Source organism: Macaca mulatta, chromosome 14 (assembly GCF_049350105.2).
Source record: "Macaca mulatta isolate MMU2019108-1 chromosome 14, T2T-MMU8v2.0, whole genome shotgun sequence".
Classification (NCBI taxonomy): Eukaryota; Metazoa; Chordata; class Mammalia; order Primates; family Cercopithecidae; genus Macaca; species Macaca mulatta.
Window position 1 is genome coordinate 55,217,698 of NC_133419.1, and position 25,041 is coordinate 55,242,738.

The 25,041-nt window shown below is 47.8% G+C and overlaps 2 protein-coding genes across 12 annotated transcripts in view; one reads left to right on the forward strand and one right to left on the reverse strand.

Annotated features, from left to right (window-relative positions):
* Positions 1-1,373: 1,373 nt before the first annotated feature.
* ADM (adrenomedullin) lies at positions 1,374-3,695 on the reverse strand. Of its 2 annotated transcripts, none has more exons than XM_015114882.3 (4): positions 3,539-3,695; positions 2,984-3,102; positions 2,683-2,832; positions 1,374-2,451 (listed from the first exon to the last, which is right to left on the reverse strand). In XM_015114882.3, the coding sequence occupies exons 2-4, from the start codon at positions 3,079-3,081 to the stop codon at positions 2,145-2,147; spliced, it is 555 nt and encodes a 184-aa protein (XP_014970368.2). In that variant the 5' UTR covers positions 3,082-3,102; positions 3,539-3,695; the 3' UTR covers positions 1,374-2,144. The 2 variants fall into 2 exon arrangements, with proteins under 2 accessions (XP_014970368.2, XP_001100827.2); XM_001100827.5 differs by having other exon boundaries at positions 1,374-2,454.
* A 1,238-nt stretch (positions 3,696-4,933) lies between these two features.
* Positions 4,934-25,041, forward strand: part of SBF2 (SET binding factor 2) — a 528,961-nt gene continuing 508,853 nt past the window's right edge. For 9 of the 10 annotated variants that reach the window (XM_077963415.1, XM_077963418.1, XM_077963417.1 and 6 more), the window contains exon 1: positions 14,587-14,791. In XM_077963415.1, coding sequence (XP_077819541.1) covers positions 14,737-14,791 — 55 coding nt within the window. In that variant the 5' untranslated portion in view covers positions 14,587-14,736. Of the gene's footprint in view, positions 5,481-8,224; positions 8,317-14,586; positions 14,792-25,041 lie in introns of those variants that run through there. The other variant, XM_077963424.1, reaches the window with a different exon arrangement.

The following is a 25,041-nucleotide window of genomic DNA, read 5'->3' on the forward strand; positions in this document are numbered from 1 at the left end:
CAATCTAGTCCCTCAGAGGGGGCCTTGTAATGTGCAAAAGCCCTAGAAGGCCGTAGGCCACCCTGGAAACATTTCCATTCTCCAAACTCACCTTCAGGTTTTCTTCACCAGGAAGGTTTCTGAGATCACCTACAAGCACTGACATTGAGGCCAGGGAAGCTTTTTGGAAAGGACAAGTAGCTGATCTCCATCTTGGGTCCTTAGGATATTGGATGAGACAAACGGGGCACCCTGAAATCAAAATCAGGGGTCCTTCTCTTTACTCTCCCCTTATGTCCTAACTATTCCCATGTCCCCTGCCTTTCTAGTCACTCAAGGAGGGCTTAGTGTCTGTCTATCGCCGGAACTGGGATCAACCTTCTTAGAAGATAAGGCATATAAAGAAAGTAAGGAGGAAGGAAGGAAAGAGAGAGAGAGGAAGGCTGGAGAGAAGTGAAGAAAAAAAATGAAAAACGGCTTGGGAAGGAGGAAGGAAGAGGTGAGCGGCTAGGGGAGGCGGAACAATGAAGGTCTCAGGCCGTCGGAGGCTCACGGTTCCGGCGGCACGTCCGTCCCGCCCGCCTCCAGCCGGCAGCTGCACACAGCGCAGCGTGTGGGCGCTGAGTCACTGTCCCAGAACAGGGAGCCACGGTGCAGGTCTGGGGGGTGTAGGGGGACGGCCCTGGATGGCATCTGCAAACTGTTTCTTTTTTTCTTTTTTTTTTCTTTCTTTCATTAAGGCTATGTGCTGACTCCCACGTAGCAGAACTTATTAAACCGCACGTACTGCTTGGCGGCGCTGGGCCTGTCTCAGCTGCCTGCAGGGGGCGCCACAGCCTCGCCCATGAGCCCGCGGTTCGCGGGCGCTCAGGCCCGGGCAGACCCGGGGTTACTGGGGGTTACTGGCGGTTACTGGGTTTTCCGCAGGTGTCCCAACGCATTGCTGGGGCGCCTTGGAACTTTAACAGCCGCGGCAGGCAGGGGGAACGCCTCTCTTAGAAGGCCTCAGAGACCACCCCAACTTTTCGAAGCGCGCTTTCGCGCAGGGTTCTGTGAGCAACCCTATAAATCTAGGACTCCGTTGCGCAACCCGAAAGTCCAGGCTTGCCAACCCACTAGGGCTCCCCCTACCCCCGCCCGGCCTGGCCGCCACGCCAGGCGGTGACCTCCGGCGTCTCCGCGAAGCCCTGGTTCGCACCCAGGACACGTGCTCTGCGCGCCCCACGCAGAGAACAGAGCTCGTGACAGCTCAGCCGGCTCAGAGTAGAGCCAGCACCTGCGCGCGCTGCCGTCCCACGTTCCCAAGCCCGGCGGCGCGACCCCAAGGCTCCTGGGCGGGCCGGGACCAGGGCACACTCCCTCCCTAGACGCGAGAGCCGAGCCGAGAGAATGAATCAGCATTGAGACAGTTTATTGGTTTGCTGTTCGCATATCACCCATTTCATGTAAATAGATTATACAGAGACTTGGTGTTTCCTTCTTCCAAACAGGAGGTAATCAGTCTTTCTCTTTCATGCACACAAACACAAACACACTCACATTCCACGCAGCGAGCAACTTTACACCTCACTGAGACATTCACGTCTTAAAATAGGGGGAGGAGGACAATATAATTGCTTTTAAAATGCCCTTAATACAATATATAACGTACAAAAATATCTCTATATTTGAAGTTACAAAAAAACTCTTGACAGCAACAAACTTAAATATTGATAGTTACCTCTATATGTACAACACACATTGCACTTTTCCTCTCTAGGTTTTGGAAAGTTCAAGTAATAGTGAGGCTTGTGCCCTGGTGGGGTGACACGCCGTGAGAAATCAGTTTGTGGGCGAATACGGCTGTGGCTCAGACCCCTGCCCCGGGGGTCTCAGCATTCATTTCTCAGTTTTCTCCTCTCCTTAAGCCTGGCAAACACTCACTCGGATTCTGCTGCATCCCGCCCCCACGGGGCACCCGCACTGAGCAAGGCTAAGGAAGCGATGCCCCCAGAAGGAGGGGCCCTTGCAAAGCCAGAGATCGCCGCCGGACGGTGCTTCCCGGATTCGGGGTCTCTGCAGGGCTGTCACAGCCCGGTACCCACACCGCTCGGGAAGTCCTTCGTCCCGGGAGGCACCAGCGGGATGTTTGCGCGACTGTTCGTTGTGCTATGGGCACCTGAATCCTAAAGAAAGTGGGGAGCACTTCCACTCGGCGGGGGTGGAGCCCCAGGTGCTTGTGGCTTAGAAGACATCAGAGTCCGACCCGGGCCGGCCTCAGGCAGGGAGCGCCGGCGCCGGCGGCCGTAGCCCTGGGGGCTGATCTTGCTCCTGGGGGCGACGTTGTCCTTGTCCTTATCTGTGAACTGGTAGATCTGGTGTGCCAGCTTCTGCACCGTGCATGTCCCGAAGCGGCAGCCAAAGCTCCGGAGGCCCTGGAAGTTGTTCATGCTCTGGCGGTAGCGCTTGACTCGGATGCGGGGGGCATCCGGACTGCTTCGGGGGAGGGGGAGAGAAAGGCAACTTGAGACCCCATCAAGCAGAGCTTTGGCCCCAACACCGGGAACGGGAGCCATTCTAGGACCAGAGGGAGCTGGAAACTGCTCGCGCCATCTGAGCTGCGTCCAGCCCCGACGATCCCCCGGGCCAGGGGAGTAGAGACGGAGAGCTCCTCCCGCACACCTTCCTTCCCTCCCGTCCCTGGACAGCACAGGGCGTAGTTACCTGTCTTCGGGGCTTGGAGAGGCACCCTTCATGTCCTGGGGCCGAATGAGAGTCTGGGCAGGCCCAGCCTTCACGTCAGCGAGCCCAGTGGGGTAGCTGCTGGACATCCGCAGTTCCCTCTTCCCACGACTCAGAGCCCACTTATTCCACCTGGAAAACACAAGCAGACAGAGTCGCGTGCGTTCAGGCGATGTCCTGGCCTGTCCCTGCTCCCATTCACTTCTAGACCTTCGGGACCAACGGTCAGTTCCCCTTGCCTGCCAGGTACCAGGACCGGGGACGGGGTTTGCCCCGGACTCACTTCTTTCGAAACTGCGATGCGACATCCAACCGAGCGGTTTCAGCGCCTAGGAAGGCGAGCGAACCCAGGTACATCAGGGCGACAGAAACCAGCTTCATCCCCGCTGCGAAGCGCAGACCCTGGAAAAGAAGAAAGAGTCGAGCGTGAGCACCCGGGCCAGCTGCACCACCCGGGCGGGGCACGAAGGGCGGGCAGGGGCCCCGGCGAGGCGGGTTTAGCCCGCGCTTTCCCTGGCGCTTATCTCCCTCGGCGCAGAGAGGCGCCAGAGACGTTTGCACGCGCCGGCCGGGTGACAGGCCCCGCACGGGAGGCCGCTGCACCCCGCCAGGCTCCCAGAGGGTCTCTGCTCAACTTCTTGGAACTTGGCTGACGGAGCATAGGGGACTGGGTCTCTGGATCTCCAGCTGTGTGCACGAGCTGGGCCCAGGATATGGGGTGTATCCTTCAGAGAACCCCCAAAGTGGGTTGCTCCCCTCACCCAGATCTCCCAGTTTAGGGCCTTGGCAAGCACTGCCCCCACTCCACCTCTTAACCCGCAGCGTCTGCGGCACCTACCTGCTAAGAGAGTGATCTGCCAAGTACTTGGAGGAGAAAGTCTCAGACGTCCCACTGGCAATGGCAAAACCCCAAAGTCCAAGCCCAGCTGCAGTGAGAAGCCCGAAGTGGCAAGGCTCAAGCTCTTCTATCTAGTGTCACCAAGAAACCACTGAGTGGCCAGCTCTGGTTCCTGTGCTTTATAAGCGCACGGGTGGGGGAGCGGCGGGGCGGGGCCTGTGCTGCCCAGTTGCCTTCCCTTTCTTTCCTAAGCCACGCGCGCTCCTGCTCTCGGACGCGCGCATTGCTTCCTTTGGGGCTGGGGTTGGACGGGGGGAGGGGGAGTTGGGGGGAGAGGAGGTCCCTGGTGCCCAGAGGGCTTAGGTATGGGCTCCGGGCGGTTGGTGCAGGAACAGCCACAGCCCTAACTCTTTGGGCACAGGGTTCAGACAGTACGCCGGGGCGAAGGGGCGCCACTACAACCTCTTGAGGTCCTTATCCAGGACCTATGAAGCCCAGAGTGCAAAGCCTCCTGGCGAAAAATAGCAAGAGCCCGCGGGAGGGACCGCGCGGATGGCCCGAGACCCGGACCTGGGGAGCTGTGGACTCAAGTGGACCGCGCCCCCTGCCGGCTTGGCGCCTGACCTGGCCGCGACCCCAGGCTCCCGCGGAGGGGCTGGGGCAGGGACCCAGCAGAGCCGAGAGGAGCAGGACTCACTAGTACCCCAGAGGACCGAGACCCCGGGGTTTCGGGATGGGCTAGTAAGATTTCACAGTAGGGACAAAGCTCAGAAAAGCTAAATTGAGAATTGGGATTTGGAGGGGGGAATTATCTGAAATTTCAGAATTTACATTTCTATTTGGAAACATAGGAATAACCAAAATTAGGAGGAAATATACTGTTTCATTTTGCCTCCTTGTAATCCTATTATGCCTTATAAGGTCATAACCTGAGAGTGCGCCTGGCTGCCTTCATTCATCCATCGTAAACGTGAGGACTGACTGCCAGGGAGCACACTAACGCTTCACGTATGCTAATCATTTTACAGTTTACCAAGCACGGCCACATCCCAGTCTACTTTGAGCTTCACACCCACCCTTGAGTCAGGCAAGGAAGGTAACATTACTTTTCCCATTTCAGCAGGTAGAAAATTCAAGCTCAGAAAGGGGAGGTATCTGCAGAGAGGGGAAGTCACCTTGCAGGTAGGAAGCAGCAGAGTCCCTACTCGGCCCGACACGCAAGCACGGCCGACTGGGGCGCGGTGTAGATTCCTCTAGGCTGGGGTCACCGTCTTCTCAAGGGGGAAAGGAGAGTCCTAGCCCCCGCCCAAAGAATTTGTGCCTGTTCATGATGAATCACGCTAAACACGTTTGTCACCCGTTTGTGCTCTTCCATCACAGCTTCTGCTCTTTCTTACTTCTCTCCTGGGGGCCAAACTGGGAAGGAAAGGCTAAGCCACGAGGCTTCCTGCTTCTTGCTTGTGGGTTTCTGGGGTCCTACAAACCACTCCTCTACTCGAATGTCCTGAAGCCCAGCGACTCGACGGAGAGGCCAAGGGTGCAAGACCACTAGCCAAAGAGGCTTCTGGTCCTCACCTCCCGGCAATTCGCTGTGTGAAGGTGGGCGAGTCACGTCCCATCTCTCGTGTCCCCATCTTAGAGCCGGTCCTCAGCAGACCTTTAAGCTTCTTTCCTACTCTGCCATATGGCTCTGAGCTCCGGTGCAAAGGCGGCTGGGCGGTGGGTCTCGTGGACCTTGCCCAGAGTGGTCTGTCTGGGCCGCGCACCGCTGGCTCAGCCGCCTTTTCACTCTCGGGACTCTACAGTGGACATTGCACCTGGGGAAGAAATGGCCGCGCCGAGGTTGTTTATTTTAAGGACTCTTCCTGGAAGAAGCCACCTGAGCGGACCTGAATTCCGTCTGAAGACGGAGGACAAATTCTGGGCCCTGACCCTGGCCCTAGTAAGGGGTTAGGACGCAGGGGGTTCGAGGAGTGTAGCACGGAGCACTGGTCGGGATCCGACCGCCTGGCTGGGCGCAGGGCGGTCACCGCAGCGGCCTGGCCGGGCGGCTAGTCCGTCTGCACCGCAGACAGCAGCTATTACTGCACGCCTGCTGGATGACCAGGAGCCTCCCCAGCCTAACTATTGTTCTTCTTCCTTGTCTCCCATTTCCTTTTCCTTTCACTTATCCTCTGCCAATCAAGCTCTTCCCACCGATCCAGGACTGGCTATCAGTCTCTCTGAGGATGCGACCTACTTGTCGCCACTTTCCACTTGGGTCCACGCCAGGACAGGTTTTACTTTCATTTCTCCCGCGCGCGCCTCTGACTGCTGGAGAGGTCAAGGACAGCTAGGCGTCGGCCCACAGCCAGGGAAGGTCCCGTGGTCTGGACTCGTTCCTTCCAGTCTCCACCAGTCCTGGGGGGGTGGGGCGGGGCGGGGGTGTTTGTTCTCCAGAGAACTCTGCGACTGTACCTCCCTGCCCTTTAGAAAAGCCCGTGATTCCGTAGGGGAAACTGAGCTGTCGCTCTGCCAGGAGGATCGCGAAGCGAGTGCTCTTGGTTCAAACACCTCTTTGAGCTGCAGGCGGCTTCAAAAAGGAAAGCAAGCCCAGGAGTGGAGGGAGACTCAGAGGCTAGGCTCTGCCAGCCTCAGGTGCCTAGGCCAGCAACGTTGTGACTGTGCCAAGAATTCCCACCTGAGAGTCTTTGCACGCACCTTATCAGCCTGGTGCACTTTGTCGCTCTGGCACTTAGAGATCTGTCACTTGAGAACTAAGTCAATTCTTTCTTTAAGTAAAATCTTGGATTGGCAGCTCAAAGGATTTTGCTAGAAAGCCCCTATCTTGGAGGGGGGTGTGTGTGTGTGTGTGCACGCTCCCCACTTGCAGGGGCCAGAGTACTCCCCAAAGCGTCGTGGGTTTAAGTCGAAAAAAGATAAGGAATTTGTTAAATCTGGGCATCTATGTTTTTTCTCGTGAAATCTCAAATTTGCAAATTAATCATCGTTAACGACAAAAAAATCACTAGAATGCATTTCTGATTCAATGGTTCTATGGAGAAGGAAATGCTGCAGTGGGAGTTCTGATCCTGGGGATTTGTTAACATAAGTTGCATTCATTCAAGTGGCAGTGATTGTAGATTCACATTGAGCAAGGACAGTACAAGGAAGGAAGGAAGTGGAGGAAGAAACATCTTTAAAGTTTCTGGCAAGAAAAGAGAAAGAAAAAGAAAAAAAAAACCCTTAATGAAGATCTACTTTTTTTTGTGCTCCAGAATTTTGAAAGGTCAGATTATAAATAAACCTCCAAAGCACTGTAATAAATGTGTACATCCTGACATTAGAGCAACATACATACACATATGCTAAAGGGTTTTTGCACAATGGTGTTTCAACTTCTTCACATTCCAATTGAATGATTTTTAGGCCCTACATCCAAGCCTGATTCTTAGAAATGTTTGGAGTTTTAAAAAAAAGTGTGGTAGTGGTTTATCAGCCAGCACTGTGGACACAGTTCCTAAAGCCAGAGTGGCCATACTCAGGTCTTTCAGGGAAGCAATGAAAAATAATAAATATCAATGATATTAATAAGAATAAATAAAATGTAAGTAGCTAAGTGCATTGCATAATTATCTCAGATGCCTCCTTTATCAAACAGGACATTTTATGATGCATTTATTATTAATATAGTTCAAAATGTCTATTAAGCTGTTTACAAAGTTCACTTGAAAACAAAGTTCAAGATGCATCCTGAAGTCATAACACAAAGTGATTTAGAGAAAGGACACAATTGGCCTTGTGGATTCGATCACTTACAGGGAGAAGTAAAGCAGGATACAAAGCCCAGGGCACTTTTTTGGGATCTCTGACTTCTCTAACGACCTAATAAAAATATAGATCCTTTCCAGAAAAATGAACATGTACATAAACCAATTAAAGTATAAAATAGGCATACAGTTCTGGGAGGTTGACCAAGTTTAAAACCCTGACACAGAATAAAAAGCACTGTTTCCATATTTTAAATTTCTGTCTGGTTTGCAGTGGTAAGGGCAAGGAGGACAGTTAACCTCCCTCTTTAGGGCATAATATTTTTCAGAGCATCAGCATAAAGAAAAGTAATGCTTTTGCTGCCCCATTTTTGTGCTCCTGTACAAAATAGGCAGAGAGTAACAGTCAGTTCTTGTACCTGATAAAGCCAGAAGGCAAACCTCCCTGAAGCTTAAATAAGGTAAATCGCTGCAGAACAAATAAAAGAGAAGAGATTATCCAGTATAGTGGCTCATGCCTGTAATCCCAGCACTTTGGGAGTCCGAGGCAAGTGGATCTCTTGAACTCAGGAGTTCAAGACCAGCCTGGCAACATGGCAGAAATACATCCCTAAAAAGAAAAAAAAACAAGACAGAGAGAGAGAGAACAGAAAGTAGTAAACCTAAAGAAGCTTGTTACAATAACACCTGTAACAAGACAAAATGAAATTACTTCAAGAGAAATTTGCTACAGAGGTCACAATAAATGGCATTAATGAATGGATGATAAAAGAGATGATGATTAGGCTATTTGAATCATCCATAGCCAAAGAGAATGGTGTTAATGAGAGCAACCATCATGTAGGGATCTTGTGGTATCAGATTAGAAGCACCTGGAAAGAAGCAATTATTTTATATATGTATATACATTTATATTTTTTATTTTTTATTTTTATAGAGATGTGGTTTTATCATGTGCCCAGGCTGGTCTTGAACTCCTGAGCTCAAGAGATCCACTCGCCTCAGCCTCCCAAAGTGCTAGGATTATAGGTATGAGCCACTGTGCTCAGCCAAGAAGCAATTCTGATGTATAAGCCTGAATGAATTGATAGTGTATTCATTCTTTCAACAGATATTTACCGATTATGTATTATGTACCTAGCACTGTGCTAAGTTCTCAACATACAGTAATCACCAATGCAGTCATCAACAAACTTACCCTCAATGAGCTTACAGCCTAGTGACGTAGCCAGATATAAACAAATCCTTATCGGAATTACATATTTACATGATTATAAACTGTGTTAAGTATTCTGAAGGACAAAGCAAGACTGGGGGATCTAACATTCCAAATGGAGGAAACAGCATGTGCAAACACTCATAGATGGGAAAGAACTTGGTACATTAGAAAAAATGAAAGGAGTCCTGTTTGATTAGAATGCATTGAATGATGGAAAAAAGAGGCCTGAAATGAGATTAAAGAGGTCATCAGGGTCAGAGTAAATAGGACGCTTTCAGACATGAAGATTTTGCACTTTATTTAAGGTGACATGGAAAACTATTGACAGGTTTGAAGACAAGAGAGACATGATCTGATATACATTTGTTTAAACGATCGTTTTGGCAATCTGATATACATTTATTTATTTAAACGATCGTTTTGGCAATCTGATATACATTTATTTATTTAAACGATCGTTTTGAATGTGGTAGATAGTCGAGAAAGGAGCAAGAAAGGAAGCAGCGCAGTGGTGGTACTCTAGAGAGACTGGAGAGGGTCTAGTCCCCCCATAACGTTGTTTATTATACTCCCTCCCCCACATACACATACTCATTCCACCCTGAAGTTTACCAGCTTCACTGACATGCATCCTGTTCAGTAGCACACGGCCTGCTCTCAGAAGAGCCCACACTTGGTGGAATGCTCTGCTGAAGCTGTTTTGAAATTCTCCAACACTTCTGAACAGGCAGTCCTACATTTCATTTTGCACTGGACTCCACATATTATGTAGCCAGTCCTGCTCATCAAACATGCAATCTAAGTAAAAGCAGCCTATAAACTCTTACAGTACCTACCTATACTGTAGCTGCTAATGTCAGGGATACTTCAAATGAATGAATGTTAAGATTCAACCATTCATCTCATCACACATGTGACCTCAACTGCAGGACACTTTTTTTTTTTTGAGATGGGGTCTCACTCTGTCGCCCAGGCTGGAGTGCAGTAGCACGATCTTGGCTCACTGCAAGCTCCACCTCCTGGGTTCACGCCATTCCCCAGCCTTAGCCTCCCGAGTAGCTGGGATCACAGGTGCCTGCTACCATGCCCGGCTACTTTTTTGTATTTTTAGTAGAGACGGGGTTTCACCGTGTTAGCCAGGATGGTCTCCATCTGCTGACCTCATGATCCGCCCGACTTGACCTCCCAAAGTGCTGGGATTACAGGCATGAGCCACCGTGCCCGGCCAGGACACTTTCTGTGTCATCTATGAAGCTTCTTCTTTGCACCCCAAACACACTCAAGATAGAAATGGTTTGCTATACAAATTTAATTTTGAGACAGGTTCAATAACCTGCTTACTGTCCTTAACTTTTACCTATATAGAAAGTTTGGAACCAGCAGTGAAGCTAGGAAAATAGTTAAGAACCTATTGCAATAATGAAGGTAGAAGGTGATAATGGCTCAGACTAGTGGGGTGGCAGTGAGAGTGGACAGAAGTGGACATATTTGGGAAGTAGGAACAATAGGACTGAGTGATGAATGTGGGACTGAGAGACAGCTGTCAAAGGTAATATTCATTAAATTTCTTGCTTAGGAACTAAATGGTTGAAAATATAGCAATGGATCAGGGAATTTTCCAACACAGCTGCATAGTCTCCTTTGTTATGCTTTGGTAGAGACGCTCTGAAGAGGCCCCAGCCCTGCCTGCTGACATTTGCTCAAGTCTAACTCTCATACTGCCTCCTTGAACTACTGTGGCTAACCACAGCAAGCACTTGAAATGACTGTACAGATCAAACCACTTACTCCGTAATAGCCCACTAGGAGCAATGGGCTGATACGCCTCGCTCACTGATAATCAGCTCTATTTTGTCTTTTTGTTTTGTTTTGTTGTTTTTTTGAGCTGGAGTTTTACTCTTGTGGCCCAGGCTGGAGTGCAATGGCGCAATCTCCGCTCACTGCAACCTCTGCCTCCCGGGTTCAAGCAATTCTCTTGCCTCAGCCTCCTGAGTAGCTGGAATTACAGGCACCTGCCACCACGCCCAGCTAAATTTTGTGTTTTTAGTAGAGTCATGGTTTCACCATGTTGGTCAGGCTGGTCTCGAACTGCTGACCTTAGGTGATCCACCTGCCTCGGCCTCCCAAACTGCTGGGATTACAGGCGTGAGCCGCCATGCTCCACCTATTTTGTCTTCTAAAGCAAAAAAGAAAGGCATCTGCCAGGTACACATCGTGAGAGTGTTACATATCCTTCCTCCCTTCCTGCTCCCACCAGCCTTCAGGAAAACAAATCTGGGCTTGCTTTACTCTCTCTCTCTCTTTGGTGAAAGGTGATGGTGGTTATCGTAGGGGATGGTCTGGCTTTCCGCCAACCTCAGTAATCAGGCTGCCTTGTCAGGGCTTATCAGTTTCAGCAGCCTGGCAGCTGTTGGCTGAGAAGCAAAGCACAGCTTTAGTGTATACAAAATATGTTCACATGTATATACAAACATACAGTGCCTTTCTACGTATACCTAGGATATGTTAAAATCTCTATGTGACAAAATGGGCATTTACAAATGGACTGGAAGTCTATTTATGACAGTAACAGATGAAATATGCCTAAAAGCAGATAGCATTTGATTCTGGGCTTAAAAACAAATAAACTTTAATTTTAAAAAATTAAAATAATTTAAATGAGTACCTGCAAATGAAATAAAAGCCAAGACATTTAAAAGGTAAAATGAGACCCCTTACCACTACAAAATTAACTCAAAATGGGTCAAAGTACTAAATAGAAGAACTAAAACTATGAAGGAAACAAGAGTAAATCTTCATCTCACCTTTAATATGGCAATAAATTTTTAGATATAACACTAAAAGCATAGAAACAAACTAAAAAATTTGACTTCATCAAAATTAAAAACTGTTTTGCGCCAAAGGACATTATCAAGAAAATGAAGTCTGGGTGTGGAAGCTCATGCCTCTAATCCTAGTACCTTGGGAGGGCTAGATGGGAGGATTGCCTGAGGACAGGAGTTTAAGACCAGCCTGGGTAACATCATGATACATCATCTCTACATAAAAATAAAATGAAAAATAAAATAAAATAGGAAATATCTGGGGGGGGGGAATAGGGCATAAAAATTTTAAAAAGAAAATTAAAACAACATACACAAGGGGAAAATATCTGCAAATCATATATCTGACAAGGACTAGTATCCAGAATATATAAAGAATTCTTACAACTCAATCTCAAAAAGACAAAGAATCAATTTTAAAATGGGCAAAGGACTTGAATAGACATTTCTCCAAAGAAGATTTAGCAATGGCCAATAAACACATGAAAAGATCCTCAACATCATTAGTCTTTAGGGAAAGGCAAAACAGGACCACAATGAGATATCACTTCATACTAAGATAGCTATAACAAAACATAAACAACAGGAAAACAAGAGTTGACAAAGATGCAGAGAAATTAGAACCCTAGTACATTGCTGGTGAAAATGTAAAATGATGCAGCCACGGTGGGAAACAGTAGTAACAGAATTGCTACTTAATCCAGTAATTCCAATCCCAAGAATATATCCCCTGAAATTGAAAACAGGTACTCAAATACATGTACATGCATGTTTGCAGCAGCACTATTTACAATGCCAAAAGGTGGAAACAACCCATATGTCTATATGGGTTGTTACAGATAAACAAAATATGGTATATACATATGATATGGTTTGGCTGTGTCCTCACCCAAATTTCATCTTGAATTGTACTCCATAATTCCCACCTGTCATGGGAGGGATCCGGTGGAAGGTAATTGAATCATGGGGGGCAGGTCTTTCTCGCGCTGTTCTCGTGATAGTGAATAAGTTTCAAGAGATTTGTTGGTTTTATAAAGGAGAGTTCTCCTGCATAAGCTCTCTTGTCTGCCGCCTTGCTCCTCCTTGCCTTCCGCCATGTGCAACTGTGAGTCAATTAAACCTCTTTTCTTTATAAACTACCCTGTCTTTATTAGCAGCGTGAGAACAGTCTAATACAACATACAATGGAATATTATTGAGTCATAAAAAATAATGAAGTGTTGATACTTCAATGTGATGCTACAACCTTGTACTGCATCTGCCCGTATACAAGCTGAGAACAATATACTAAATGAGAAAACCCAGACACAAAAAGTCACATATTGTATAATATAAACATGAAATATTCATAATAGATAAATCCATAGAGACAAAGCAAATTGGTGATTGCCAGGGGCTGTGGGATGGGGGAACGAGAATGACTGCTTAATGGTTGTGAGGTTTTCTTTTGGGTGATGAAAATGTTTTGCAAGTAGATAGACACGGTAGTTGTACAGCATTGGGAATGTACTTAATGCCACTGAATTCTACATTTTAAAATGGCTAATTTTACGATATGTGAATTTTACCCTATTTTTAGAAAAGAAGTCGGGAAGGAATATGATAGCTGCCTTAAAAATCTATCATATGAAGATAGATTTTATTTTTTTTCTGGATAGTTCCAGAGAGCAGAATCAGGGGAAATTACAGTAAGACAACTCTAAAATAATAAGGAAGAACTTTCTAACAAGAGGGCTGTTAAACGGTGGAATGGGCTGCCTCCCAAGGAAGTAAGATTATTCTTTGCTGAAAGTGATCAAGTTGGATGATGAGCTCTCAGGGAAGTTACAGAGAGGATTGCTACATGGGGTATGACTGAGGTTTTTTTTTTTTTTTTTTTTTTTTTTTTTTTTTTTTTTTTTAATCTCAGGATCAAGCTATCTTCCCTCCACGTTTGCAAATTCAGCTGATTCAGTTTTACCATTTGCAATTGACATAGAGCTCCTGGAGTTAAAGTATTCCTTCAGTTTCAGTTCTAGTGCCCCCCAACCCTCCCAATTTGTAGATGAAACAAGTGTGGCAGAGGAAGGGGAAATAGTAAATTACAGCAGAGTAAATCTGCAGGAGCTGAGATGTCAACTCCCTCAGTTCAGAGTTGGAACCACTGCGGCTTCCTGGTGGTCGTTGGGGAAAATCGCACTTTTACTCATTAAAAATATTTGGTAGGCACTTACTACATACTAGACACTTTGCCAAGAGGCCTTGTCTTATATGTAAATATGAAGAATCAAACCCTCAATTAATAGTGAACAGTGATAAGCAACCACAAAGACAACTTCTAAACCAGAGATTTCCAAAACTTTGGTCTACCACTTGTTCAAATTCTCCTACCAAAACTTCGTGAGAGATTAACAAATGACAAAATAAGTTCACCTGAATGTCGCACCACCTAAATTCGAAATGGTCAATATGAGGTTCAACAAAAAAGCATGCGACTTGGATAATCCCGAGACGGAAGGACGGGACCATTTATTCATTTTTGTGCGTGTTTGAGCAGGGAAGTTGGAAGTCACCACCTGTACGGGCTGCGAGAGCCCTGGGACCGCTGCGAGGGAAGCAAGCCGAGGCGGGCGGGGCTCCCCAGGGAGAGGCCAGCCCAGTTCGGGAGGATCCCGGGGATGCCGCGTTCCTCGGTGGAATCTGGCTCCCCGGGGCGCTCCGGGGGAAGCCCAGGCCGACCGCCCCCGGCCCACCCGGCATTGAAACCCGAGGCGCCTTGGAGAATTGCGCAAAAGCCTCTCCCTCCCCCGTCTGCTCGGTGGCATGTTTCTAAAATTCCCATCTACACAACATAAACAGGAAACATGCAGCAAAAGCCCTGTCGGTGCAAATTCCTTGCTTCCAACCGAGGGCGGGAGAATTTCATCTTTGGTGGTGGTGGGGAGCAGAAGAAGCAGCCAGCTTTCCAAGTGACCCCTCAACTCTCCACGTCCCTTCTTGCAAATCCAAACAGAATAGAGAAGGCGGAAGGAAGGACCCCCTGCTTTAGGAAAAACAACGAGGGGGAGGGGGCCGTGAAGTAACATCCAGGCCTCAAACCACCTCCAGGGGCCGCATTGGCAGCGCGTGGCGGGAACGCGCCTGGCCGCCCACTCCCCAAGTGCAGCAGTCCGCGAGGCCAGCCGAGGGTTGGGGTGGGCTCGCCGCCCGGGCTTGGGGCAGCCGAGCCAGCGCGGGTGGGGGCGGGGTAGGAGCGGGCACGAGGCGCCGCGCAAGCGCAGAGCGCGCCTCGGTTGTCAAACATGGCTGAAGCGCTGCCGCTGCCGCTACTGCCGCTGCAGGGAAAATGCTGAGCCCTCCCGGGCCGGGTGGGCGGCGGCGGCGAGGGCGGCGACGGGGACCCGCTTCCCGAGCGCGGCGGCGGCGGCCATGGCCCGGCTGGCTGACTACTTCATCGTGGTAGGCTATGACCATGAGAAGCCAGGTAAGGGTGTGGGGCGGCGCCGCCCCCGGGCCTCCCCGCCCCCCGGCCGCTGTCCAGTGGGCTCCGCGGGGCCGGGCATCGGGGCCGGGCGTCGGGGAGGGCCAGGCCGAGTCTCGGAGGAGCGGGCGGTCGGCGTCCGGCCTTCTCGGCTGGGCCGAGCCTGGCGGTGGGCGTGGGGGCCGGCATGACGGTAGTGGGAGGGAAGAAGCCGCGTCTGCCCAGCCCCTGGGCGCACCCGCTGGGCCGGCCGGAGGCGAGTTGGGGTCTCGCTACCCTCCCGCTGGAGGCTGCCGGGTACCCGGGGCAGAGCCCTGGGATTGGGCCCAGGACCGCAAGGCTGGGAGGGCAGGAGCCAACTGTGCTAAGTTCCTCAGGGATAAACTTCTGCCCTGCATCCTGAATGAGTAACCAGTGACGCAGGGGGTTGTCCTCTCCGAAAGGAAGTGCTGAGAGTCCAGTGCTACCTCACCCCTGTGCTGTTGGGGGCCTAGTGACCGTCCTAAGGAACGCGTAGTACCAGGGAAGGGGAAAGGATTCTTTGTACTTTTACACCTTTCTAGGAAATGCTCCCTATTCTTTCAGGACAAATGTGATGGTCACTTAACAATGACATGACTTGTCTTTTAACTAGGGACAGCCAGCTGACCGCTGAAGGTGATCTTGTTTCACTCTAATGTGTTTTCATTGTTCTTTTGTCACAGAATTTTCTTAGGAACAATTGGGCAAATGCATTGTATTTTATACTTTAATTGATGGACTTCCACAACTTAAGAGAATTCGGGGTTCATGCACGTTTATTTCTGTATTTGTATTCTTTTGTATTCCTGTGTAGCTAAGCATAATGTAATAACAAATTGAACTGGGGAACCACTTCTATTTCAGGGCAATTCTAGTCCCACATTTGCAAGGAATTTTAGATATCAGCTCTACAGCCCCTTCATTTTTCAGAGATGCTGAGATTGTGTTTTCCTGATGGTTATAGCCATTGGTAGCCCAGAATGCCGTTGTTCTACCCACTCGTGGTCCACTGTTTCTTTTATCATTCCTCTCCTAAGAACTTCCTCTCCTTTAGTGGGAACTTTTCATGTTCTTTTGTCTCTCACCAGTCATGACATGATTGAGGTCAGTTGTTAAAGAGAAATATTAAATTTTTAAACTTCTGGCTCCAAAATTTTGTTTCCTAGTAATTTTGCATAGTCTGATGTTTCTTTTCTGTCAAGATTAAGTGTGGGAAATCAGTTTTTTAACCTTGTTTAGTTTTTAGTGACATTGTGCCGCCCCCCCACCCCACACTTTTAAACAATATTTTTTTTTTTTGAGACGGAGTCTTGCTCTGTTGCCCAGGCTGGAGTGCAGTCGTGCCATCTCGGTTCACTGCAGCCTCTGCCTCCCAGAGAACAACCCCAGCAGTTCTCTGCCTCAGCCTCCGGAGTAACTGGGATTACAGTTGCCCATCAACACGCCAGCTAATTTTTGTATTTGTAGTAGAGACGGGGTTTTACCATCCTGGCCAGGCTGGTCTTGAACTCTTGACCCTGTCATCCACCTGCCTCGGCCTCACAGAGTGCTGGGATTACAGACTTGAGCCACCACGCCCGGCCAACAGTGTCGAAACAATAACAGACTTGCAAAAAAGTTGCAAGAATGGTAGAAAAAATTCTCCCCCACCCCCAACAATTTGAGAGGAAGCTGTTGACCTGATGCCCTGTCATCCCAGAATACTTTAATGTGCATTTTCTGCAAACAAGAATGTTCTCCTACATGATCACAGTGCAATAACCAAAACAGGAAATGAATAGTGATACAGTACTCCATCTAGTTCTCGGACTGGTTCAAGTTTTGTTGATTGTGCTGTTAATCTCTTTACTGGCAAAAGGATCCAGTTTAGCAATATGTGTTGCATTCATGTTATGTGTCTTTTGTCTCCCTCAATATGGAACATTTCCTTTATCTTCTCCTAACTTTCGTGACCCTGACATTTAACAATTACAGGTCAGTTACTTTGGAGGCTGCCCCTCAATTTGGGATTGTCTGTTCCTTCATGATTAGATACATACGAATATGTGCTTGGGAAGGATATCACAGAAGTGATGCTCACTGCATCCTGTCAGGTGGTGCACAATTTCACTTTGTTTCATTGTTATTTTTACTTTGATTACTTGATATAAGTAATATCTGTCAGTTTTCTCCACTATAAAGTTAATAGTTAATTGTTTTTGTCATGTGCTTTGAAACTATGTAAATATCTTGTTCCTCACTAAACTCTTAATCATTTATTGACATCTACATGGAGTCTTGGTTTTGTGTGTGTGTGTGTGTATGTGTGTGTGTATGTGTTTAGTGGATTATATTCTGTTACTATTTGCCGTAGTCCATTCGGGCTGTTATAACAAAAATACCTCAAACTGGGTGGCTTACAAACAATAGAAATTTATTTTTCACAGTCTGGAGGCAGAGAAATCCAAGATTAAGACTGACAGGTTCAGTGTCTGGTCAGAGGACCTGCTTCCTCATAGCCATGTTCTCAATTTAACCTCATAAGGCTTAAGGGTCACATGAGCTCTCTGGGGTCTCTTTAAAAAGGGAACTAATCCCATTCACAAGGGCTCCACCCCCATGACCTGATCACTTCCCAAAGTCCTCACCTCATAATACCATTACCTTGGGTGTTAGGATTTTAACATATGAATTTTGGGAGAGTACATAAACATTCAGACTATAGCATTATTTATTTTGATGTTCAAATTGTTCTTTATTTGGCCAATGAGAGCTGTTCAAGCTGGCTTCTGTGTTCTTATGGTACATCCCCATCACTCTTTGAGAACATCTTTTTACTTTTTGGTACAAGAACCTGTACCTGGCTCATCTTGTACCTTCCCTGCCTTGATTCTGGAATCAGCCATTTAGGGATCCCTGGTTCCTTTGAGTGGAGAATGACATTTAGAAGCTAAGATCTCAATCAAGGCTAGTATGTTTATTGCTGTTGGGTTGTTACTGCTTTCAGGTCCTGTTAATGGTCAGGGCTGGTAAGTATAGGTATGTATGCATAAACATACATATGTATTTATATCTATATTTATTATCTCTGTATATTGAAAACTATGAATTCATACTGATACCTCCAATTTCAATAAAATATTCCAGGATCTATTCTAGTTTTCTCCTTTTTCATATTGTAATGTTCTTCACTGACAGTGAGAAATCTGGCTTCCATTATCCTTAATGTATATACTTATTGTTCAGTCTTCCATCTTCACTACCATCCATTCCTCTCACTGCTGGGACTTGGATTCTTCATTACATCTCCTCCATCCCCCTACCCCATTCTGGATCTAAGAGTCCATACCAGCATGCTTCAATACAGGGACACCCCCCCCAGCGCTGTGGCTATGACTCCTCATGTTGGTCTCTCCACTGTTGGTGGACACACTTCTTACCCCACTCAGACTCTGACACCCCACGGTGAGCTGCTTCCATTGGAAGACATCCTTCTCACTCTGTTGTACCCCAGTGCCCTTTGCCAGTTTCCCCCTCCTGCCTTAATGCTTGGGCTCTGAAGCAAAATGTTTGGCTCTTCCCCTACCACACATTCTCCCTCCTTAGCTCTCTTCGTCTATGACAATATGACAGGCTCCACCCCAGGGATCCACCTTCACCCCAGGGGTACCATGACAACTGCTCTTCTCACAGCAGGAAAAGGGAAGGAGAAGGAAGATTAATTTTTTAAGTAACACAATCCAGAAGCTTGTATAAATTGTAGAATGTCAATAGTGAAATGTGTAACTTTTTAACTTGGGATAATTCTTCTTTAGTCATGGGGAGGTGCGGGCGGTGGTGTCAGGAGCAGCTGTGGGAATAACAGGCATGCTGGTGGGTCCCCTGTGCCCTGTGTCCCTGAGATAGCCGACTGTACCGCCCCCGCCCTTGTGCCTCTGGCAGGACCTGCCCTCAGGGCCAGAGCCTGCCGGGCTCCTGACCCTGTGTCACCACTCTTGCCCACCAATGCTGCGGGGAGGGTGTGAGTAGGAGGTGGAGCTGGAGGTGCAGTTTGGGGGTCTGGGGCGGGAAGTGGGAGCAGTGCCTGCTTCAGGGACCTGGCCAGCAGCGTGGTCACTGTACCCACCCTGCAGAGGGCACCAGGTTCCTGTGCCTCACAGTGAGGCTCTGAGCAGGGCTGCCCAGGGCCGCATCCCTGGGTTCCACCCTGCATCAGGGTGATTGCCAGGCCTGACACTCCCAAGGGCCGGGCCCAGGACCCACAATCTGCTCCTGGAGGCATCCCCCTAGGCAGGGCCACAAGCTGGGTGAGGGGGAGCTGGTAGAGATGTTGCTTCTGCCCTGGATACCGGCCTGGGCCCAGCGAGAACCTGGAGCCCCTGCTCCAGGCTACAAGGGGGCACACTTCACAGACCTGAGGAAAGCCAGGAGCAGGCAGCAGCTCCGCCCTCCTCGGTGTGCTGCAGCCACCCAAGTCAGAGCTGTGGACCCAGTTCTCCCTGTGTTGTTGGGGGCCACGAGTAGGAGTCCCCCACCCCACACAGCTGCAGCTGCCCAAGTTGGGGCTGTGGACCCAGGCCTCTTTGCACTCTTAGGGGCCAGGGAAGGCATCCCTCCTCCCCTTGTAGGCTTGGAGGTGCCTGCTCCAATCTCGGAGCGGGGTAGGGGCCAAACCAGGGTGCTGTCACAGCCCAGCCGGATGTGTACACACTTAGGTCAGCGCTGACACACTAGGCCCCTGCCTCCTCAGCCCCCTCTGGACTTTGGGCCCTGACAAGCACCGTGGGAGGGGTTTGAGGGCAGCTTGGTGCAGGCCTGCAGGTACCCCTTGATGCGAGCAGCCTGGGCTTCATGGATGGCGGCAGGAAGCAGACAGGCTCCTGGGCGGAAGTGAGCAGTTCTCTGGTGAGGCCCCACCTTCAGGCTGGGGAGGGCTTGAAGGCTGGGGGCCAGGCTGCCAGTCCTATGGACTAGAGTGAGGACTTGTGGTACCTTTTCTGGGCCCACCAATAGACAATCGGTGTGCCCTTTTCGCCCTCTGAGGCCCATAAAAGTTGCAGGCTCAGCCCAGAGCAGAGCAGAGAATGGAGAGATGATGAGACAACCAGTTACAGAGAGGAGTTACCCTCTCTGCTGAGAGCTGAAGAGATGATGGGACGATCTGCCTGCAGAGAGGAGCCACCCACTCTAGTCTAGGACCTCTCTGCTGAGAGCTGCAGACAGCAGGACAACCAGCTGCAGAGAGAAGCTGCCCTCTCTGCTGATAGCTGAACACCTGTTGGGATGACCAGCTGCAGAGAGGAACCACTCTCACTGCTGAGAAAATACTTGCTGGGGTGACCTGCCTGCATAAAGGAGCTACCCTCTCTGCTAGGAGCTGAACACTCATCAGGATACGCTACTGCAGAGTAGAGCTGCCCACTGTGGGTCTTTGAGCTGTTCTATTGCTCAATAAAGTTCCTCTTTGTCTTGCTCACCCTCCACTTGTTACCTGAGGACCTCATTCTTCCTGGTCACAGGACAAGAACTTGGGACCCTTGAATGGCAAGGGTAAAAGAGCTGTAACACAAGCAGAGCTGAAGCATGCCCATTGCTCACCATGTTGCAGGTGAAGGAAGGGGGAGAAGAGCTGTGGCCCTTCTGGGAGCCCAGACCTGTGTATTTTTTTGTAAAGCCCCAAGCTAGGGCTGTGACTCCATCTTTGGGGCCCTATGGTTCCTGGCATCTTCAAGCTTCTGAGTTTCACTGCATTCCCCGGTGCCGGCCAGGGAAGCTGCTTGTGGTGCACCTGGTCCAGCCACAGCCTTGCAGAGAGCTGGCACTCATGCCAGTACCTAGAGCTGCCCACCCTGTGGCAGCAGCTGGCATGTCTAACTGTGCAGTGGCCAGACTGTACGCTCGCTTACATACCCCTCACCGCTCCACGCCTGACTCCAGTCTTTCTTGGAGGCATGGGGTCCAGGCTGGTAGCGTGAGCTGAGTGTAGCCTACCAGGCCGAGTGGGCAGAACAAGCGTAGCGGATCTGAGCAAAACTCAGGCAGAGGCGCCACCGGCCACAGGTTTCTGGCCAGAAAAGTGACACCCTAAAGATGCCATAACAATGTCTAATAAAGTATAAATTACGTGCAATAAAATTTACTCTTTTAAGTGAACATTTCAGTGAGTTTTGATAAATATATACATTAGTGTAGCCACTACTGCAATCAAGGTATAGATATAGGGCTGGCTGCTGTGACTCATATCTATAATGGCAATGCTTTGGGAGGCTGAGGCTGGAGGATGGCTTTAGGCCAGGAGTTTGAGACCAGCCTGTGCCACATGGTGAGCCCCATCTTTGAAAAAAAAAAAAAAAAAGTAGCCTGGTGTGGTGGCACATGTCTGTAGTTCCAGCTACTTGGGATGCTAAGATGGGAGGATTGCTTGAACCTAGGAGTTTGAACCTGCGGTAAGTCATGATCACTCCACTGTATTCCAGCCTGAGTGACAGATTGAGACTCCGTTTCTAAAAATAGGTAGGTAGATAGATAGGGAACATTTTCATGCTTCTAAAAATTCCTCTCATGCCTCTTTGTAGTCAGTTCCCTTTCTAGCATCTGGCAGTCACTGATCTGTTTTCTGTCTGTATGTTTTTGTCTTTTCTAGAATGTCATATAAATAGTATACAGTTTTTTTGCATCTGGCTTTTCACTTAGGATCATACAGTTGAGATTTATCTATGTTGTATTTACTGACAGTTGTTGCTTTTTATTGCTGAATATGATACGATTTATCCTTTCACCAGTGGAAGGACACTTGAATTTCTAGTTTTGGGCTATGGTGAACATAATTGTTCTGAACATTTGCATACAGATCTTGGAATGTTTATATGTTCCTGTTTTCATTTATCTTGGGTAAATATGTAGGAGAAGAATTGCTAGGTCGTAAGTGTCTTGTTTGTATGAGACTGACAAACTTTCCTAATTGGCTGTTCCATTTTACATTTTCACTAGCAATGTATGAGAGTTCTAGTTATTTTTAAATTTAATCTATTACTTAAAAATATTTTTGGCTGCTCCGCCTGTGGAGTAGCCATTTTTTTTTTTTGTTAACTTCTCTAATAAACTTGCTTTCATTAAAAACAAAAACAAAAAACAAAACAGGCTGGGCACAGTGGCTCACGCTGGTAATCCCAGCACTTTGGAAGGCCGAGGTGGGTGGATCACCAGGTCAGAAGAACGAGACCATCCTGGCCAACATGGTGATACCCCGTCTCTACTAAAAATACAAAAATTAGCTGGGGGTGGTGGCGGGCGCCTGTAGTCCCAGCTACTTGGGAGGCTGAGGCAGGAGAATGGCTTGAACTCGGGAGGCGGAGATTGCAGTGAGCAGAGATCGTGCCACTGCACTACAGCCTGATGACAGAGCAAGACTCTGTCTTTAAAAAAAAAAAACAAACAAAAAAAACTTCCCCTAGCTTTATTGAGGTGTAATTTACAAATAAAAATCATATATATTTATGGTGGACAGTGTGATGTTTCATGTATACATTGTGAAATGATTACCACAGTCAAGGTAATTAACATATCCATCACTTCACATAGTTACCCTGTGTGTGTGTGTGTGTATGTGTGTTTATGGTGAAGAAATTTAAAATCTGTCTTGGCAGGGTGCAGTAGCTCATGCCTGTAATCCCAGCACTTTGGGAGGCTGAGGTGGGTGGATTGCTTGAGTCCAGGATTTTGAGACCAGCGTGGGCAACAGGCTTTTTTCCTTCAAAAAAGAGATCTACTCTCTTAACATACCTCATTTGTGGTTTTAGTTTGTGTTTTCCTGGTGACTAATGATGTTGAACACCTTTTCAAGTGCTTGTTGCCATTTATGTATTTTTTTGTAAAGTGTCTGATCAAATTTGTGCTCTTTTTATTGGGTTGTTTGACTTCTTACTGTTACTGGTGGAGGGTGTCCAGGTTCTTGGTGTTTTGAAAAAAGAATTGGACAAAATGCACAAACAAAGCAATGACAGAAAAGCCACAGATTTATTGAAATGAAAGTACACTCCATAGGGTGGGAATGGGCTTGAGCAAGCAGCTTGAGAGTGCTGGTTATGGAATTTTCTGGGATTTAAATACCCTGTAGAGGTTTCTCATTGGTTATGCTGTGTATGCCTTATGTAAATGAAGAGGATGAAGTGAAGTTACAAAGTTATTTACTTGGTGTACACCCTATGCAAATAAAGAAGATGTTTCCTGACATAGCTGAAGTGAAGTTACACAATTATTTACTTGGATGTAGAAAGTTGGGGTTTTTCTGTTTGATTTAGTTCTACAAAGTCCTTAGGTTCCCTGCCACCAGACCCTATTCTCCTGCCTCAGTATTATTGAGATTTTTTTTTCTAATTCTAGATACAAGTCTGTCCCTCCCTCCCTTTTTCCTCCCCTCTCCCCTCTCTTCCTTGCCTTGCCTTCCCTTTCCGTTTACCTTTCGTTGCACTCTGTTGCCCAGGCAGGAAGGCAGTGGCACAATCACAATTTGCTGAAGCCTTTATCTCCCGGGCTCAATTCATCCTCCCACCTCAGCCTGCTGAGTATCTGGGACTACAGGTGCACGCCACCATGCCCGGCTAATTTTTGTATTTTTTGTAGAGATGGGGTTTCACCATGTTACCCAGGCTGGTCTTGAACTCCTGGCCTCAAGCACTCCTTTTGCCTAAACTTCCCAAAGCACTGGGATTACAGCCATGAGCCACCTCACTGGCCAAATGATACACTCTTTATTTTTGTTCCTAAAGTGTCTTTGCAATTAACAATACTTGCAGTTGAATTTTTAAATATTTATATTTTATAATTGGATTAAAAAAAAAAAACCAAACTCAGCTAGGTGCAGTTGGCTCACACCTGTAATTGGGAGGCTGTGCCCAGGAATTTGAGACCAGCCTGGGCAACATAGTGAGACCTCGTCTCTACTAAAAAATAAAAAAACGTAAAAATGAATTAGCCAGGTGTGGTGATGGATGCCTGTAGTCCCAGCTGCTTGGGAGGTTGAGGTGGGAGCATTACTTGAGCCCAGGAGGGCGAGGCTGCAGTGAGCTGTGTTTGTGCCATTGTACTCCAGCCTGGGTAATGGAACAAACTCCAGCCTGGGTGAAAGAACAAGATTCCGTCTCAAAAACAAAAGCAAAAACCCCTTGTCTTTTGAAAAATTTCTTTTACAAACTGGAAAAAAGAGGTAATGCATGCTATTTGAATTATATAGAAAGAAGGGGCCGGGCGCGGTGGCTCAAGCCTGTAATCCCAGCACTTTGGGAGGCCGAGACGGGTGGATCACGAGGTCAGGAGATGGAGACCATCCTGGCTAACACGGTGAAACCCCGTCTCTACTAAAAAATACAAAAAACTAGCCGGGCGAGGTGGCGGGCGCCTGTAGTCCCAGCTACTCGGGAGGCTGAGGCCGGAGAATGGCATGAACCTGGGAGGCGGAGCTTGCAGTGAGCTGAGATCCGGCCACTGCACTCCAGCCTGGGCGACAGAGCGAGACTCCGTCTCAAAAAAAAAAAGAAAGAAGGGTGCCTGGTACATCATAGGTAGTTAACAAAGATGACACAGAATGAACACACAGTTGTTGAAAATATGGGGAAAAAAGCTATAAAAAAGGAGGTTGGCAGGTGGATGTGGTTATAAAAGAGTAATCGGGAGGAATTTTTGTGGTGATAAAACTTTTATATTTTGACTGGGTGGTGGATACCTATATCTACATGTATGAAAAAATTGCATAGAACTAAATACACACTTACAACCACAAATGAGTATAGGTAAAACTGAGGAAATGTGAATGAGATTGGTGGATTCTATTATATCTTGGTGGTGATTTTGTAATTTAATTTTGCAAGATGTCACCAATGGGGGGAACTGGGTAAAAGGTACATGGTTTCTGTATTAATTCTTACAATTATGTGTAAATCTGCAACTATCTCAAAATTAAAAGTTCAATTAAAAAAGCTATAAGAAAGATAGATACCCTTACTATCTTTTTAAAAACTATTAATGACATAAGGAAAATTTATTTTATAAAATTTTAGAAAAACATAATGTCCAGTGGCTGTATTATTATATAATTTGAGTGTATCATTTTAACTTAGTCACTTTACTATTGGACCTTGTTTCCAGTTTTGTGTTCTTATAATGCTGTTATGGCTGAGGAGAACATAGCTTGAAAACCACTGATTTTTTATGACAGTTTGGTTTTGATAATTTGAAATTAAGACCTTGTTTTTCTG